This window comes from Culex quinquefasciatus, chromosome 1, assembly GCF_015732765.1.
Source record: "Culex quinquefasciatus strain JHB chromosome 1, VPISU_Cqui_1.0_pri_paternal, whole genome shotgun sequence".
Taxonomy (NCBI): domain Eukaryota; kingdom Metazoa; phylum Arthropoda; class Insecta; order Diptera; family Culicidae; genus Culex; species Culex quinquefasciatus.
The window spans coordinates 131,651,291-131,668,042 of record NC_051861.1 but is presented as its reverse complement, the minus strand read 5'-3'; the positions used below and the strand labels follow the sequence as shown (position 1 = coordinate 131,668,042).

The 16,752-nt window shown below is 38.9% G+C and overlaps 2 protein-coding genes across 2 annotated transcripts; one reads left to right on the top strand and one right to left on the bottom strand.

Annotated features, from left to right (window-relative positions):
- Positions 1–4,137: 4,137 nt before the first annotated feature.
- Positions 4,138–5,820, top strand: LOC119771192 (folate transporter 1-like). The gene is made up of 2 exons (XM_038266820.1): positions 4,138–4,712; positions 4,772–5,820. The coding sequence occupies exons 1-2, from the start codon at positions 4,163–4,165 to the stop codon at positions 5,539–5,541; spliced, it is 1,320 nt and encodes a 439-aa protein (XP_038122748.1). The 5' UTR covers positions 4,138–4,162; the 3' UTR covers positions 5,542–5,820.
- An 8,351-nt stretch (positions 5,821–14,171) lies between these two features.
- Positions 14,172–15,614, bottom strand: LOC6044349 (28S ribosomal protein S29, mitochondrial). Its single transcript, XM_001861809.2, has 2 exons — positions 15,461–15,614; positions 14,172–15,400 (listed from the first exon to the last, which is right to left on the bottom strand). The coding sequence occupies exon 2, from the start codon at positions 15,354–15,356 to the stop codon at positions 14,205–14,207; it is 1,152 nt and encodes a 383-aa protein (XP_001861844.1). The 5' UTR covers positions 15,357–15,400; positions 15,461–15,614; the 3' UTR covers positions 14,172–14,204.
- Positions 15,615–16,752: the final 1,138 nt, after the last annotated feature.

Sequence of the window (16,752 nt, the reverse complement as noted above, 5' to 3'; positions counted from 1 at the left end):
AAGAGAGCAATAATCAACGTAATCGTGAAACGATTTGGAGAAATAAAAAAAGAGCGATGTTCTTTTTTTTACGCCTCGTTAGACACTTGGGATTCGCATCGCAGCAGGCCTTGGGGACGAGGTGACGCTCGCCGTCAAAGTTGAAATTTATTAACTTTTCGCACCGCTTGCTGCGTTAGCGGTGCCGGGTTTTGAAGTTGGTCCACTTTGGGTAAGGAAATAATGTACTAATTTCACAGGCGACATAAAATTAAACCGCTCAAAAGTAATTTATTACAACTTTTTCGGGAAAAGCATCACCTCACCTTCACAATGATGTCCTCATTCAAGAGGTGCCGTCCTCCCCAATTCCATTGCAAAACTTTTCTCTTATCGTCCAACCGTACACGGACCGCCATAAAACCCAAAAACCTGATCCGGAACTTAGTTGCTGCAACTCTCCCGAGAGGCCGGCGAAAATGGAGTGTTCCTTTCTTCACGATTTTCGATTTAGTGCCCAAACTTTTATTACACATTTCAACGCCATCTAATCAGCCTGGAAATAGTCAATTAAAAGCCGACGGGTCCGGCCTGCTACGATCCATCAGAGAGAAAGTGAGCCACGTTGCTACAGGACACTTAAATTTTGGGTTCGGACTCCCCTATGGCTACTTGGATGGCGCAAGTGTATACGGGGCTCGTAAAATTAGACAGCTTTTTTCCTTGTTGTCTGATCCCGCCACGGGATTAATCGGCGGGAAGGCCGGAGCAGCAGATTCTTTTTTTTTGCCATATGAACCTGAGAGAGCCTATTTTTATGGCCAACGGGAGAACCGGGACAGGGTCGTCATTTTGCATGGTTGGATTGCGTGTTGCTGGTTTTTTTTGTATGCAAATTTCTCAACCGTCTGGGTAACCTTTGTAATCCCTTTCGGCGATAGCGTGAATGTCGATTATTTCATGCTCCAAATTGTAGCACATGGATTTTTTGGGGTTTTATTTTTGTTACATTTAAAACATATATTCCGAATTTACACTTCCCTAACACAGACGTCAATGTTAAGTACCGTCATCGGGGGTGTGCTGAAATGTGTATGACCCAATCTCACCCCCACACCCAATGTCACCCCTGATGACGGTACCCAGATAAATCTACATAGTTTTCAAAAAAAATTGAATTCTAAAAATAAAAATTCTAAAATTCAAAAATGCTACAATTCTACAATTAGGTTTTACGCCGACTCGATTTGGAGGTTAGCACTGTTTACATGGACTTAGCACAGTTCGATGAGGTCGTCGATTTTGACAATCGACGAAGACCATGTAAACAGTGCACACGAGCTGTCAAATGACGTCACGCCGTAAAACCTAATACTACAATTCTAAGATTCTAAAATTTGAAGGTTTCAAAATGTGAAAATTAAAAAAAATAAGTTTATCAGTTTGCAAGTTTCAAAATTCTGTACAAAAATCAAAAATTCTTTAATTCTTGCTTACTTTTTCAAAAGGTCCTATGTACAGGGCTCTAACGGACGGCGCGGATCGCACAGATCTGGCGCGGATTTGCTGGCTAATTTTGCTTAGGCGCGGATTTCGCGCAGATAGCAATTTTGATAAAAAATAATTGAGAACGATAGAATTTCTATCAATTTTACAAAGGAAAATATTATCAGGAATTAAATAAATTCAATCTTTTTCGTTGAGTGCGAAAACATCGATTTCTAAGAAGTTGTTAATGAAGAAAATTTTCTTCTAAAAATTATTGTTTTTTTTTTCTTAATACGAAACTTCGAAATAATCTTCAAGGAGCGATTTTTTTAAAAGTATTGCGATTTGTTTTATAAATTTAACATAACATTACAACTCATTATTTTTAAAACATCTGCAATTTTATTAAAATCAAAATAACAAAATTCAAAAAATTACAGAATTTCAAAAATTTAGAGCTGTGAAACTTTTTAGATTTTCTAAGTATTTTCAATATAAAAATTGAAATTTTTAAATTTTTAGTTTATTGAAAAAATGAAAAATTCTGTTGCCACTCTGATTCAAGTAGAATTTATTCTACTCCCAATTATCACAACATGACGAAATCCACTTAACAATCTGCTATAATAACCGTCTAAAAGCGAAATGTCATGTTCAAATCTTGGTTCAAATAAAAAAAAAGAAATCTGGAAATCAGAATTTACATATTCGTTTTCGTTTCGTTTTACGGAGCAAGGTGGGGGACGCGGCCTCAAGTCAGTCCAAGTCCGGTTTCTTGTGGAAAAAAGGGTAGTGGCCGAACTAGTATTGCATACAAAATGAACACCACCGGAAGATATAGGGGATCGGGAGGGGGAAGGTGAAAGAAAATTAGTGTAGGTGTGAGTAGTAAGAACTTGGATGACATGAGCAGTTACGTTAATCTAACTTTAAAACTGAATAAAGGAAATCTGAAATTATGATTCAATCAAAAACTAATTTGAGAATTATACAAAAGGAAACTTTGATGTATTTCAAATTTAAAGGAAATCAAGTAAATTTACTGGAAAATGAAAGATGAAAACTACCTTGTCAAGGGCATTTTTTCTGGGCTTCGTCCTGTCGCGTCCGTCAGTAGTCTTGTCGTACATTGCAACTAACTTTAATCAGAATTTACATATTCAAATAATAAAAAAATAGAATTCATAATTTGAAATTGCCAAAACTTACAGACTCAAAAAACGTAAAAATTATAAAATTATTAAATTATTAAATTTTTAAATTATTAAATTATTAAATTATTAAATTATTAAATTATTAAATTATTAAATTATTAAATTATTAAATTATTAAATTATTAAATTATTAAATTATTAAATTATTAAATTATTCAATTATTCAATTATCAAATTATTCAATTATTAAACTTTAAAATTATTCAATTATTTATTTTTTTTGCCATTTTCTTAGTTTGGATCATTTTCGGAGTCATATTTTAGTTTAGAGAAATTTAGAGAAGAAAATAATAGAAATTTCGTGTTTCCATTTTCCGGAGTAAAATTTTGGCGAGAATTATCAAGTACAAAATCGCTAGATTTTATAATTTGGTGATTTATTTTATGGTTTTAAATTTTTTAATTTAATTTTTTTTCCTGAATTTGTTTTTAAAGCAACGATATTTAAAGTGCTACAAAAAATGCTAATATTGTTTCAGAAATGGCAAAAAAGGTTCCACTTGGGGCAGGTGGGATATGAATCCATGGCGCATTGGTTTTTTTGAAAAAGTAATCTAGAATTCAGAAATCAGGAAATTTCAAAAAATCTAAAACTTCAAAATCCTAAATTTCACAAGTTCTACAAATACTAATTCACCACAGTTCTGAACATCTCCACTTGTCTTTTAGTTATTTAAACTAATATTTTACTTTAATTAGCATGCTTTCCCGCAGCAGTCAAAAGCAGTGCATCCAAGTAAGCTGCTTTCCATTCATCAAAAAGCTCTCGCACAACTCGTGCTGATGGCAAACGATAACTGCTTCTTGTACCTTCGTTGCTCCCTCAGCCATCATGGCATGCTTAGGGCGCACAACTGCAACGGCATGGTACGATTGTGATTCCTTGCAGAATAATTAAATTAATGAGATTATTTTCCCTGTGCGTTGACATTCCATGGACTGCTGTGACTAGTAGAAGCTCGGGCAAAAGCAGAGTCTTCTTGTGTAGATTTTAACCCTTTTGTTCAACTCAAAATGTCAACGATTAGAACGATTTACCAATCACAGAAATGCTTCAAACGACCAGCGATGCAGCCTACTCGGATGAGATTGTAAACATTCCAACTGGGACAATAGATGGCATGCTATCTCCCATGGTTTACTACGAAGATCGCTCATTTTTTTCTACTCTAAATTTCTTGAATGAACTCGTTTCCCCCTGCTCAATAGAGTTTTCCTCCTTACACTGTAGATGCACGCACGCGGGTGGCAGCTGAGCGGTTCTATTTAAAGACAAAACATCGTTTTTTTTATTACTCGCGCGAGAGCAACCTATCAATCGCGGCCTACTGCGATGCACCGAAAGAAAATCTCTACTCGTTTTGAGCAGCATTCGCGACGACCACGTGTTTTCAGCTTCCCTGGGTGCCGCCGTCTTGCATCGAGATGTCGTCGCCGCCTACTGAGACTCGTTGAGTTCAAGTAGCGCGCCGGCTTATCTCATGGCACTCTTGGATGAGTTGAAGTTCGGCGCGATGGAAAAGTGGCAGCAAATTTCGCTGGTGTTGTGCATTTTTGGGTTTTTGAAGGAGTTCCGGCCGAGTGAGCCGTTCGTGTTTCAGTACTTGACGGGGGCGGAGTCCGGGTACAATGTAACGGTGGACCAGGTCGTGCAGGACGTGTTCCCGATTGGGACGTACTCGTACGTGGCGCAGCTGGTGGTGGTGTTTCTGATTACGGACTACTTCCGGTACAAGCCGTTGATCATTGTGGCGGGATTGGCGGGGACCGTGGTTTGGAGTATGTTCGTGTTGGCGAGGTCACTTGGGGCGTTGCAGGTGCTGGAGGTGTTCTACGGGACTTATATGGCGGCGGAGATTGCGTATTGGACGTACATCTACGCGAAGGTGGATCGACGACACTACCAGAAGGTCACGTCACACATCCGGTCGGCGACGCAGGCTGGCCGGTTTGTCGCGGCGACCACCTCGCAGGCGTTGATCTACTCCGGAGCTACGGGCTACCTCGGCCTGAACTACATCTCGTTGGGAGGTAAACGATGATCAGTATACAAAAGTTTCTTCAAGATTCTCTTACCAAAATCATTCCAGCGCAACTGGCCACCACGGTTTGGGCCTTCATGCTACCGCCGGTCCCGGCCAGCATGTACTTCCACCGGCAGGAAGTTCCCACGGACGAAGAAACGGACCTCCCAAAGCCCCAATCGACCTGCTCGCGAGCCTCCGAACTCCTCTGGGCACACTTCAAAACCGCCTACACCAACTTCACCGTCATCCGGTACAGCCTCTGGTACTCCCTCGCCGTATGTCTCTACTACCAGATCACCTCCTACGTCCAGGCCCTCTGGTCCGAGATCGGCGGCCCAGACACGATGCTCTGGAACGGCGCCGTCGAGGCGATTCTCACCCTAGCCGGTTCCCTCGTCGCCCTAGCCGCCGGATTCGTTCCCCAAAAGCTCCTCACCCCCCAAAATACCATTCTCGGCCTATCCGTCATCGCGATCGCAGAAGGCTGTGGCCTGCTCCTGGCAACGCGCACCACAACGCTCATGGCCTCCTACGCCGGTTACACCCTGTTCGGCGTCCTGCACGCCTTCTCGATCACCCTAGTGAGCGCCGAAATCGCAAAGCACATCTCCGACGACAGCTTCGCGCTCGTCTTCGGCATCAACACGATGGCCGGACTGGTCGCGCAAACGCTGCTAACGCTCGCCATCGTCGACAGCGATGGGTGGTTCGCGCTGGACGTGCGCGGCCAGTTTAGCGTGTACAGCGTGAGCTTCGTCACGATTGGGGTGCTGTTTGGAGTGTTTGCGCTGGTGGAGGCGGGGAAGAGGAGGCGCGGGAACATAGCGAGTTGATGCGCAAAACTTACGTCAAAGTAGGCGGGAATAAGAGGGTCGCGGCAAATACGGGTAGCTTTGATGTGCGAGTGTGTTCATACAATGCGACTGAAGGAAAGTTTTCTTTCCAAGAAAGGGGTTAATCTTGCCAAAAGGGATCGTTTATACTGGCTTTTATTCATCCAAGCAGGCTGATTTGCATGAGGAGGATAAATTTGACATGGCCTGTTGGGAATCGCTGCATGGTAGCTCGGAATAAAGTGAAGATAAGGGCTCATTTTTTTCAAAATTATTCCTTTTCAAAATTATTCCTTGGCAAACAATATATTAGCATTTATATTTTAAATTAATTTTTTTTATTTGTTTACCCTCCGAAAGTCGTTCATGTTAGGCAAATTTTGAGAAAATAGTCCAAATTATTCCGAAACTAGGTAGTTTGCAAAAGCTTTCTAAAAGTTAAGCAGCGACGTAGGACAATGCAAAATTGAATTTTAGAATTTTAGAATTTTAGAATTTTAGAATTTAAGAATTTTAGAATTTTAAAATGTTCAGAATTTTAGAATTTTAGAATTTTCAGAATTATAGAAATTTAGAATTTTAGAATTTTAGAATTTAGAATTTTCAGAATTTTAGAATTTTAGAATTTTAGAATTTTAGAATTTAAGAATTTAAGAATTTTAGAATTTTAGAATTTTAGAATTTTAGAATTTTAGAATTTTAGAATTTTAGAATTTTAGAATTTTAGAATTTTAGAATTTTAGAATTTTAGATTTTCAGAATTTTAGAATTTTAGAATTTTAGAATTTTAGAATTTTAGAATTTTAGAATTTTAGAATTTTAGAATTTTAGAATTTTAGAATTTTAGAATCTTAGAATCTTAGAATTTTAGAATTTTAGAATTTTAGAATTTTAGAATTTTAGAATTTTAGAATTTTAGAATTTTAGAATTTTAGAATTTTAGAATTTTAGAATTTTAGAATTTTAGAATTTTAGAATTTTAGAATTTTAGAATTTTAGAATTTTAGAATTTTAGAATTTTAGAATTTTAGAATTTTAGAATTTTAGAATTTTAGAATTTTAGAATTTTAGAATTTTAGAATTTTAGAATTTTAGAATTTTAGAATTTTAGAGTTTTAGAGTTTTAGAATTTTAGAATTTTAGAATTTTAGAATTTTGGAATTTTAGAATTTTAGAATTTTAGAATTTTAGAATTTTAGAATTTAAGGATTTTAGAATTTTAGAATTTTAGAATTTTAGAATTTTAGAGTTTTAGAGTTTTAGAATTTTAGAATTTTAGAATTTTAGAATTTTAGAATTTTGGAATTTTAGAATTTTAGAATTTTAGAATTTTAGAATTTTAGAATTTTAGAATTTTAGAGTTTTAGAGTTTTAGAATTTTAGAATTTTAGAATTTTGGAATTTTAGAATTTTAGAATTTTAGAATTTTAGAATTTTAGAATTTTAGAATTTTAGAATTTTAGAATTTTAGAATTTTAGAATTTTAGAATTTTAGAATTTTAGAATTTTAGAATTTTAGAATTTTAGAATTTTAGAATTTTAGAATTTTAGAATTTTAGAATTTTAGAATTTTAGAATTTTAGAATTTTAGAATTTTAGAATTTTAGAATTGTAGAATTTTAGAATTTTAGAATTTTAGAATTTTAGAATTTTAAAATTTTCGAATTTTTGAATTTTTGAATTTTCGAATTTTTGAATTTTTGAATTTTCGAATTTTCGAATTTAAGAATTTCAGACTTTCATAATGTTAAAATTTTGTGTTTAATTTTTCCTTCCACTCAATAACCACGTGCTCCGAAAACATCATAAAGAGCCTGAAACGGCAAGGATTGCTTTGATTGCCAACATTCGAAACGATAACGAATTAGGAAACTGCGTTCAAATTTACTATTATTGCCCTCCCGAAGAATCGATAACAGAAAAGACCACTAAATTCCGGCCTTAGACAATATCGGAAAGGCTCAAAAGGGGGACAATAAAAATTTCATTTTATCTGATAAATGTCACATCGATTTCGATTTCGGGTCGTCGAGGAATTTCATTATTTAGTGGTGATGCCAGGTCAGAGAGTCCCTTTCGGAATGGGTTTCCTCCGGGTCTATTCAGAATATGTATATGTTTGTTTCTATCTCGACAAATATCTTTGAACAAACGGCGGCTTGGAGTTCAGTGATCCTTTCGACGGAGGTTACACTTTTGTCGACCTGGTAGTAACAAATTTTCTCAAAATGTTTAAAATTAATTAAAATCTGACAGTTGCGCGAGCAGCGACCCGGCCGCAATCAACGCCGCGCCTACGTTGATCCGCACGAATTCTCGAGACCACGTGGTTTCCCCCCAGGAAGAGAGATTTATTTTGAGCGCGTGGAACACACTCAGCACTCGAAATTGAATAATTTAATCTAAATAATCGACACCATCTAAATGCTAATGATTGAAACTTTCGCGGCACGTGCTCGAGTTCAGGTGTTTTAGCAAAACGGGCTCTTCGGGAAGGTTTTAAGGGGGGAAAACCATGGAAACTGTGACGCGCAGCGCCTACTAAGAGCTGCTAATTAGAAGGATTTGTTTGGTTGTGTTTGATATTTTTTATAATTAGCTCAATTTTTTTTTTATTGTAAAACAAAAATAGCTCAGTAAAAAGAATTTACACGAATCGCAATAAACAAATTAGAACTTTGCCTTCAGTGGCAAAATTTTCCCGTTTTTTTTTCAGTCCCAAAGTTGGTGTGGGTGTAAAAGTGACAAATTACGTAACGCAAAAAGGGGTTAATTTGTAATTAATGTAATTTAAACTTGCTACCGCGCTTCGTTAATGGTTTCGTTGTGCCACATAATTGAACAGATTTTTGGCAGACTCTCAGCGTTACGATGGCGGTTGACACTTTTGAGGTTGTGATTTCTTAGAGGGGAAAATGTTTTCTTTTTTCTCAAATTAAATTAATTTAAATGACACGTGTCAAAGCAGCCATAAAGTCGGAAGCAGCTGTCAGCTCGTGATGAAGAAAGCATCCCCACATACTCCGGAGTCAGTGTCTTGCGAACCTTCGTGGTGAACGGACACTAGAGCTGCGGTATTTTTACTACCTAAGCTCAGAGTTATTTCAAAACAAAATTCACAGTCTTTTTAAAGACTACCTGAGTTATTTTCCAAAATTCTAAACAGTCTTTTCAAGACTAACCCCGCCTGAAATTTTGTTGTATTTTACAAACGAAGCCATCTTTTAAGAGAACTTTGCTTGCAAAATGCGTCAAAACAAAGGTAAACGCAAATCTTCTGAAGATTTGGTCGTTACGTCGGTGAAGCGTTTGAACGCTAAACCGGCTAACGGAAACAGAAAAAGAAAACAGCCTCTTCTGAGGTCTGATTCTGATTCTGAATGTGAGGTCAATCCTCCAATTCCATTGACAAACAGTTTCGGTGTTTTATCCGAAACTGATGACAAGGAACCTTCTCCTCGTACTGAGCCTTCTGCCGTCGAGAAACGAGTAAAGGCTCCGCCAATTGTTGTGACTTCCGTCTCCGATTTGGCCAGCTTTCGAACGCAACTGAAGAATTGCAAGGAAACTTGCAATTTGAAGGTTTCGTTCCAGCTTGGTCGAAGAGGAGAATGTCGCTTGTTGATGGAATCTTTACAAGATCACCAAACTTTTGTTGGTTATTTGAAAAACCACAAACACAATTTCTACACGTATGAGACCAAGAATGCTCGGCCATTCAAGGCGGTCTTGAAAGGTCTCTCCAACGACTTGTCGGTGGATGAGATCAAAAACGAACTTAAGGTGTTGCTTGGCTTTGCCCCATCCCAAGTAATACCAATGAAGAAAAAATCAAACGGGAATATTTCTCGCTTTGGTTTGACTTCACAATTTTATCTGATTCATTTCAACAGAAATGAAATCAACAATTTGAAACTTTTGGACGAAGTTCAGTTTTTGTTCCATGTACGGGTAAAGTGGGAGCATTTTAAGAAACATGGCGGTAATGGCCAGAATCTGACCCAGTGCCGGCGTTGCCAGGCATTCGGTCACGGTACTGATCATTGCGCCATGGTTCCAAAATGCATGGTTTGCGGGATTCTTCTCACGACAAGGACAATTGTCCCGTGAAAGAAGTCACCCAATTTAAATGTGAAAATTGTGGTGGAAATCACAAATCAAATTTCTGGGATTGCCCCATCAGAAAAAGGTTTTGGATTCTCGTGCTAAGCATCAGCCGAAATCCAAACCGAAATTTTCTCAAAGTCAGGTTGTACCTGCATCTTTAAATCAAACGTTCGTGCTGTCTCACTCGAACAATTCTAGAAATACCTCTACCGTGGAAAAGTTAGGTAACAACAATGGCATTTCTTATGCTAACGTCGTTTCGGGTTCATCCACGAATTTTAAATCCTCTACCAATCTTTCTGAAATTGGGCAGGTACCTCAAATCTCATTTGAAATTTTTCTGCTGGCAACGCTTTGGGATCTTCTGATCTCGGCGATGTTACGTTTGAAAAATGACTTTTTGCAAAACTCACTGTTTGGTTTGATTCAAACAATGAGTAATGCTACATCCATGATGGAAGCAATCCAGATTGGATTAAAATTTGCGAATGATGTTGTTCTTACCCTGAAGTTTAATCATGGATCTAAGTAATTCCATCAATATTATGAATTTTAATGCTCGCTCTTTAAAAGCGAAAGAAAATGAATTTTTCAACTTTTACGAGTTCATAACGTGCATGTTGCTGTTATAACCGAAACATTTTTAAAAACTGGCACTTATTTGAAAAGTGATCCAGATTATAAAGTTATAACTAATAACCGAATGAATCGAAATGGCGGTGGAGTTGCAATAGTTATCCACCGTAGTATGACTTATAGCACGTTACGTGACTTTAAGTTAAAAGTTATTGAAAGTTTGGGCATTGAACTTGAAACTTCTTTTGGGAAAATTATGATTGCAGCTGCATATTTGCCATTCCAATGCACTGGGGAAAATAAAAATTATTTCAAAGGGGATTTGAATAAACTTACTCGGCATAGATCTCGATTTTTGATCATCGGTGATTTTAATGCCAAACACCAATCTTGGAATAATTCAAAAGTAAATTCCAATGGTAAAATTCTGTTCAGAGATTGCACTTCTGGTCTTTATTCGGTTTTATACCCGAATGGGCCAACTTGCTTTTCTTCTGTTAGAAATCCATCAACAATTGATTTGGTGTTGACAAATCAAAGTCAGTATTGTGGTCCTTTAGTGACTCATGCTGATTTTGATTCTGATCATCTTCCAGTAACTTTTTCACTTTCTCATGAAGCAGTTACCAGACCCAATAGTTCTGTGTTTAATTACCACAAAGCTAATTGGGACAGGTATCAGCATCATATTGAGAATAATTTAAATCATGATTTTGTTTTAGAAACCAAAGCTGATATTGATTCAGCCTTGGAATCTTTAACTAATGCAATTTTGGATGCTAGGAATATTGCTATTCCTAAAGTCCAAGTCAAATTTGATTCTCCCATTATTGATGACGATCTTCAGCTTCTGATTCGTCTGAAAATGTTCGCCGAAGACAGTATCAACGTTCTCGTGATCCTGCACTGAAGCGAATTCAAAAGATTTGCAAAAGGTTATTGACCACAGATTCACTCTCCTGCGAAATGAAAAGTTCGCAAGAGATGTCGAACAAATTAAACCTTATTCCAAACCTTTTGGAAACTTTCAAAGGTTCTTAAGAAACCTCAAAACCCATCCCTTCTTTAAAAGATGGTGATAATATTCTATTAACTAATGGAGAAAAAGCTCAAAAACTTGCTCAGCAGTTTGAGAGTGCTCATAATTTCAACTTGAATGTTTTGAGTCCTATTGAAAATCAAATTTCAATAGAATTTTTAATACGGATCTGAATGAAATAAAATCTATTATCAAAAAATTTAAAAATATGAAAGCCCCTGGTGAGGATGGCATTTTTTACATTTTAATTAAAAAATTACCAGAAGCAACTTTAAGTTGCTTGGTCAAAATTTTCAACAAATGTTTTGATTTGGCATATTTTCCCAGTAGTTGGAAAAATGCCAAAGTAATTCCGATTTTGAAACCGGATAAAAATCCTGCTGAAGCCTCAAGCTATCGGCCCATTAGTTTGCTTTCATCTATTAGTAAATTATTCGAAAGAATAATTCTTAATAGAATGATGACGCACATTAATGAAAATTCAATTTTCGCTGATGAGCAGTTTGGATTTCGCCTTGGACATTCAACTACTCATCAGTTGTTGAGAGTTTCAAATTTAATTCGAAGCAACAAATCTGAGGGCTATTCTACTGGCGCTGCTCTTCTAGACATAGAAAAAGCATTTGACAGTGTTTGGCATAAAGGTTTGATTGCGAAATTGAAAAGGTTTAATTTTCCGATTTATATCGTGAAAATTATTCAAAATTATTTGACGGATCGTACTCTGCAGGTATGTTATCAGAATAGCAAATCTGATCAACTACCTGTACGTGCTGGCGTCCCTCAAGGAAGCATTTTGGGTCCAATTTTATACAATATTTTTACTTCTGACTTGCCTGATTTGCCCCCAGGATGTCAGAAATCACTTTTTGCTGATGACACAAGCATCTCCGCCAAAGGCAGAAGCCTTCGTGTCATCACAAGAAGATTCCAAAAAGGTTGGATATTTTCAATTCTTATTTGAAAGAATGGAAAATAACTCCAAATGCTGCAAAAACTCAACTTATTATTTTCCCTCACAAACCAAGGGCTGATTTTCTTAAACCAAAAAGTCATCACATTATAAATATGAATGAGGTAAATTTAAAGTGGGAGGATCAAGTGAAATATCTTGGACTTGGTTTTGACAAAAACCTTACTTACAAGGATCACATTGAAAGTATCCAGGTTAAATGTAACAAATATATTAAATGTTTGTATCCACTTATAAACAGGAATTCTAGACTTTGTCTCAAGAATAAACTGTTAATTTATAAACAAATTTTCAGACCTGCCATGCTTTATGCTGTGCCGATCTGGACAAGCTGTTGCTTAACCAGGAAGAAAAAACTTCAGAGGATTCAGAACAAAATTCTGAAAATGATTCTGAAACTTCCTCCCTGGTTCAGCACCAGTGAACTTCATCAATTAGCCGAAGTTGACACTTTGGATGTTATGTCCAATAAGATAATTGATGCATTTCGACAAAAATCATTGCAGTCTTCAGCTGCATTGATCCGCTCTTTATATAGTTTATAAGTTAGTTTTAAGGTATCCCTTTTCCCTTTTGTACATGTAGGACCTCCTACATTTGAAATCACTGAATAGCGAAAGCTACAATATTTCATGAATAAATGAAAGTTGCTAGTATTTAAAATTGAGGTGAAAAGTCATCGTTTGTGATTGGACACTCAATAATATTTTAACTGAATGAATGTGAAAAGAAATTAGAATAAATATAAATTTAAAAAAAAAAAAAAAAACATACTCCGGAGTTGGTCGCCATGGCAACGTCCCGTTTCCTCATTCGCGAGGCCTGCTTGGATGGATCCTGGTGTGGGCCATAGATATCACTTTAGTGCCGTTTTTTACGACCATCAGAATTTTCTTTTGACACCTCCTCCAGAGATTACGAACGCCGGAAGTGTCAAGCAAGCATAGTATGCGTTGCTCGGAATAATAATATGACTTCCGTCACGACTCAATCGGCACGCGATAAAGGAGTACGCTTGCTTTGATGAAAGCTCTCCAAAGGAAAACGCATTAAAGACTTCGGGAAACTTTTTCAACCCTGGTGAAGTCTCGGAAATAGCACTAATAAAGCAGTCAATATTTTCTGCACGAAAGTAGAATAAAAAAAAGCTTCTTGGAGGTAGAGTGAAGTGGCAGGGCAGGAAAAGTACATTACTTCCAATCTAGAGAGTGTGTGCGAAAAGCTTTCTGCCGCCTGCTTCGATGGCAGACGTGAGGGGGGGCGCCGTTTTGCGCGTTGACGCGTGTCACGTTTTCTAGTGTATCGTAGTAGGCGGGTGCGGTGGTGGGTGACAGCGTGACAATGACAGTGTGACTGCATGAAGGGTTGACTTAGGTGCCGTATTTTATGGGACAATCGCGAACTAGGTCAGCGCGGAAATTGCCTGGAGTGTCGGGGTATTATGTGCTAAAGATTCTTTTTAACATCATTTCAAAGTTGAGGAAATATTTAATACATGCTTCAAGTTATTACTTTGCATACTCGATAATATAAAATTTATATTATCGAATAGATTTAATCTATCATATAAAAAATAATACACTCAAACCCCGATGGTTTGATACCAACTATTGTCAAACGAACGGGGTCAATTTTTAGTTTGACACCCCTTTTACACGGAGTTCACACACACTACCAAACGTTTATTTTGATAGTGTGCGTGAGCGCCGTGTAAAAATGGCAGTTCGTCACTTTTTTGTTTGACTTGACCAACCAACGGGGTACCGAGGGTTGTGTGTAGTCGCCGAGTCAGCAGGACCCATGAGAAACTTAGCATTTTGCAAATTCGCCGAGTTGCCGATTTGTGCTGCACCTTCATGAAAAAGATAGAGCGCCCTCAGGACTCTCAGGAGGGGGGTTCAAGGACCGCATTCTCAAGGTTGCAAACAAACAAACTCCGATTTTCAAACTATATTTCTCCCACTACAATTACAAACTCGCACTCAGCTGCATCAACTTGAACGGATTTTTCCCGCTCAAAAACTCCAACTCCTTGTCGAACCCGTCCTTCGTAATCTGGATCCACTTCCGGTTCAGGTAGTACTGCACGGCGCTGTGAAACTCCTCCTCCGAGTAATTGTCCACCCGAACGGGCACAAACGGATCCAAATGTTCGAAGCCTTCGCGCCTCAGCTGGTACATCGGCAGCGTCGATTCCATCCGGTCCTCCGTCAGTGCCATCCGGTCGACGGTCACGATGCACACCCCATTGCACCAATCGGCGCCGGTAATGTCCAGAAAAGGTCGCGTAAGTGTGAGCTTATCCGGCGTCACGCGGACCTTATTCTCCGTCAGAATCCTCGTGTGCGGATGGAAAAATGCGTTAAATCCGTCAATCACGACCATCGTCTTGACCCGACCAGCCGTCGATTGTTCCTTCAGCTCACCCAGCAACGCCGCAATCGCATCACACGAAAATTTCGCTCGATTAATCCCATGATCAATCAGTTCCAGCATCGGCGCCCCCGCCGGAGTCGTCTCACGCTTGCTCCAAACATAATCCCGGCTCACCTTCAAGTCCAACTTGGCCAACAGCGGCGCGTTCTGGTTCTTAAAGTGCACCAACCAAGCCGCCCCGTCCAACGGCAAATCCAAACATCCCTCCCGCGTCCCCGAAATCGCCGTCTCCTTGGCCCGTTTCATCCAGTTCGGAACCCACGGAACGTGCACCAGCACAAACTCCTGGCAGAACCCGTAATGCAGCAAATGGGCCAACACCATCGACTTCCCCGCACCATCCTCCCCGTACAGCACGAACCGGTTCGCTGGCCGGCGGAAATCCGTCGCGTTCAGGTGGCCAATCAGCTCCACAGCCGCCGGCCGCACCATCAAACACGCCTCGTTGAACGTCTTGATCTGCTTCTCGTACGTCTTGGGAAAGCCACCGTGGGCGAAGATCTGCTTCCGGACGTCCGCCGGAATCGTGTAAAAGCGGGACAGGTGCGACTGGTTGTGGCGGACCGGGTTCGATTCGCCGGTGCGGAAATCGTCCAACTTTTGGGGCTGTGGGGAGGCGACCGTTGATAGTGGCTGTCGGAGGCCGCAACGGACCACGACGGGAGCCGATCGACGGAGGAACATTGTGGGGACCGGCTTGCGGAGGGAGTGTTGCGTAAACAGATGGGCTGAAAGGAATTTTATTTGTTTTAACCAAGTTTATCAAGAAAGAATACTACAATACTCACTTTAAGAGCACCTTAGTGAGATGTTATTGAAAAATAACTCTAATCAATCTAATTAACATTGAAAATTAATCAAATTCTGTGATTTTTGATGCAAAACCACGAAACTCACGTTCCTTCTAAAATCGGAAAATAATAATCTGACGTTTGGTTTGTTTATTTCGCGCAGGGTTGGGGAAAACCGCGGCCAAACTTATCGTTTGGAATTACAACGATATTTACTTTACACGCTAAAGAAGAGCGGGCGACCCGCATAGTCAACAACCATACAGTCACCATTTGTCGAATGATTTTTCCTAAATGATCTTAATAATACACCAAATAGGGTGCAACCGTTTTTTTTTTTTTTTTGAAATTAAATATGTCTTTATTGAACTTTCTTATAATAATTACATTTCATTTACATTCTAAGTGGTATGGCTAAATGCTCTTCATCTTTGTTGTATTATTCGTTTTATTATTACTGTTCACATTCATTCATTTATTTCAAATTGTTTTACATTTTTGCATTTAATCGAATACATTTGGGTAAAAAAAAGAAAGAAAAAAAATCACTTTAACAACTAATCCTAACTTAAAACTAAAATAAAAATTCTTTGAATTATTCAAAATCACTAGAACGAGTGAACTACGAACTGTATTTTAAGATGAATGCTCCAAGCGTTCTTACTTGTTCCTGGCGAGTTTTGCACCCACGCAGTGTTGTTGTCATCTCGATGAAAATGTTCAGAAGTTCTTGTGGTGAAAACAGGTCACTGCTGCCTTCATCCGTTGATGCTGGTTGGTTTTCCCTCGGTTGCTGACTGAAGCCAGGAGGTGTTGTATGCTCTGCAACTTTTTGCCGCTGATTCAACGGCAATGGCTGCAGATTTGGAACCACTCGAACAGATCCCGCTCCAGGTGACGCCAAAGCAGGAAAATCCACGTCCGTGAAAGTTGGTGGTGTTTTGCGGCGATTTGGTTGATGCCTCGTCGTCGCTTGCTGCCGAATTTTTACAAACTCGGCTCGTTTTGGGCAGCTACGATTCTTGGTAGAATGGTCGCCGCCGCAATTGAAGCATTTCGCTTCGATGTTCTCGTTGATTGTTACGCAAGCTTGAGTTTTGTGCTCACCTCCGCAGGTTGCACAACGACTCTTGATGAAACAGTTCCTTCCACCATGTCCAAACTGCAAACAGTTCGAACACTGTGTCACGTCACGGTGCACTGGACGATAACGTTCCCAAGACACGATGATGTTGAAAATTGCCCGAACTGCCTTCAGCTCAGACGGCGTTGTCGATCCTTTCTCGAGA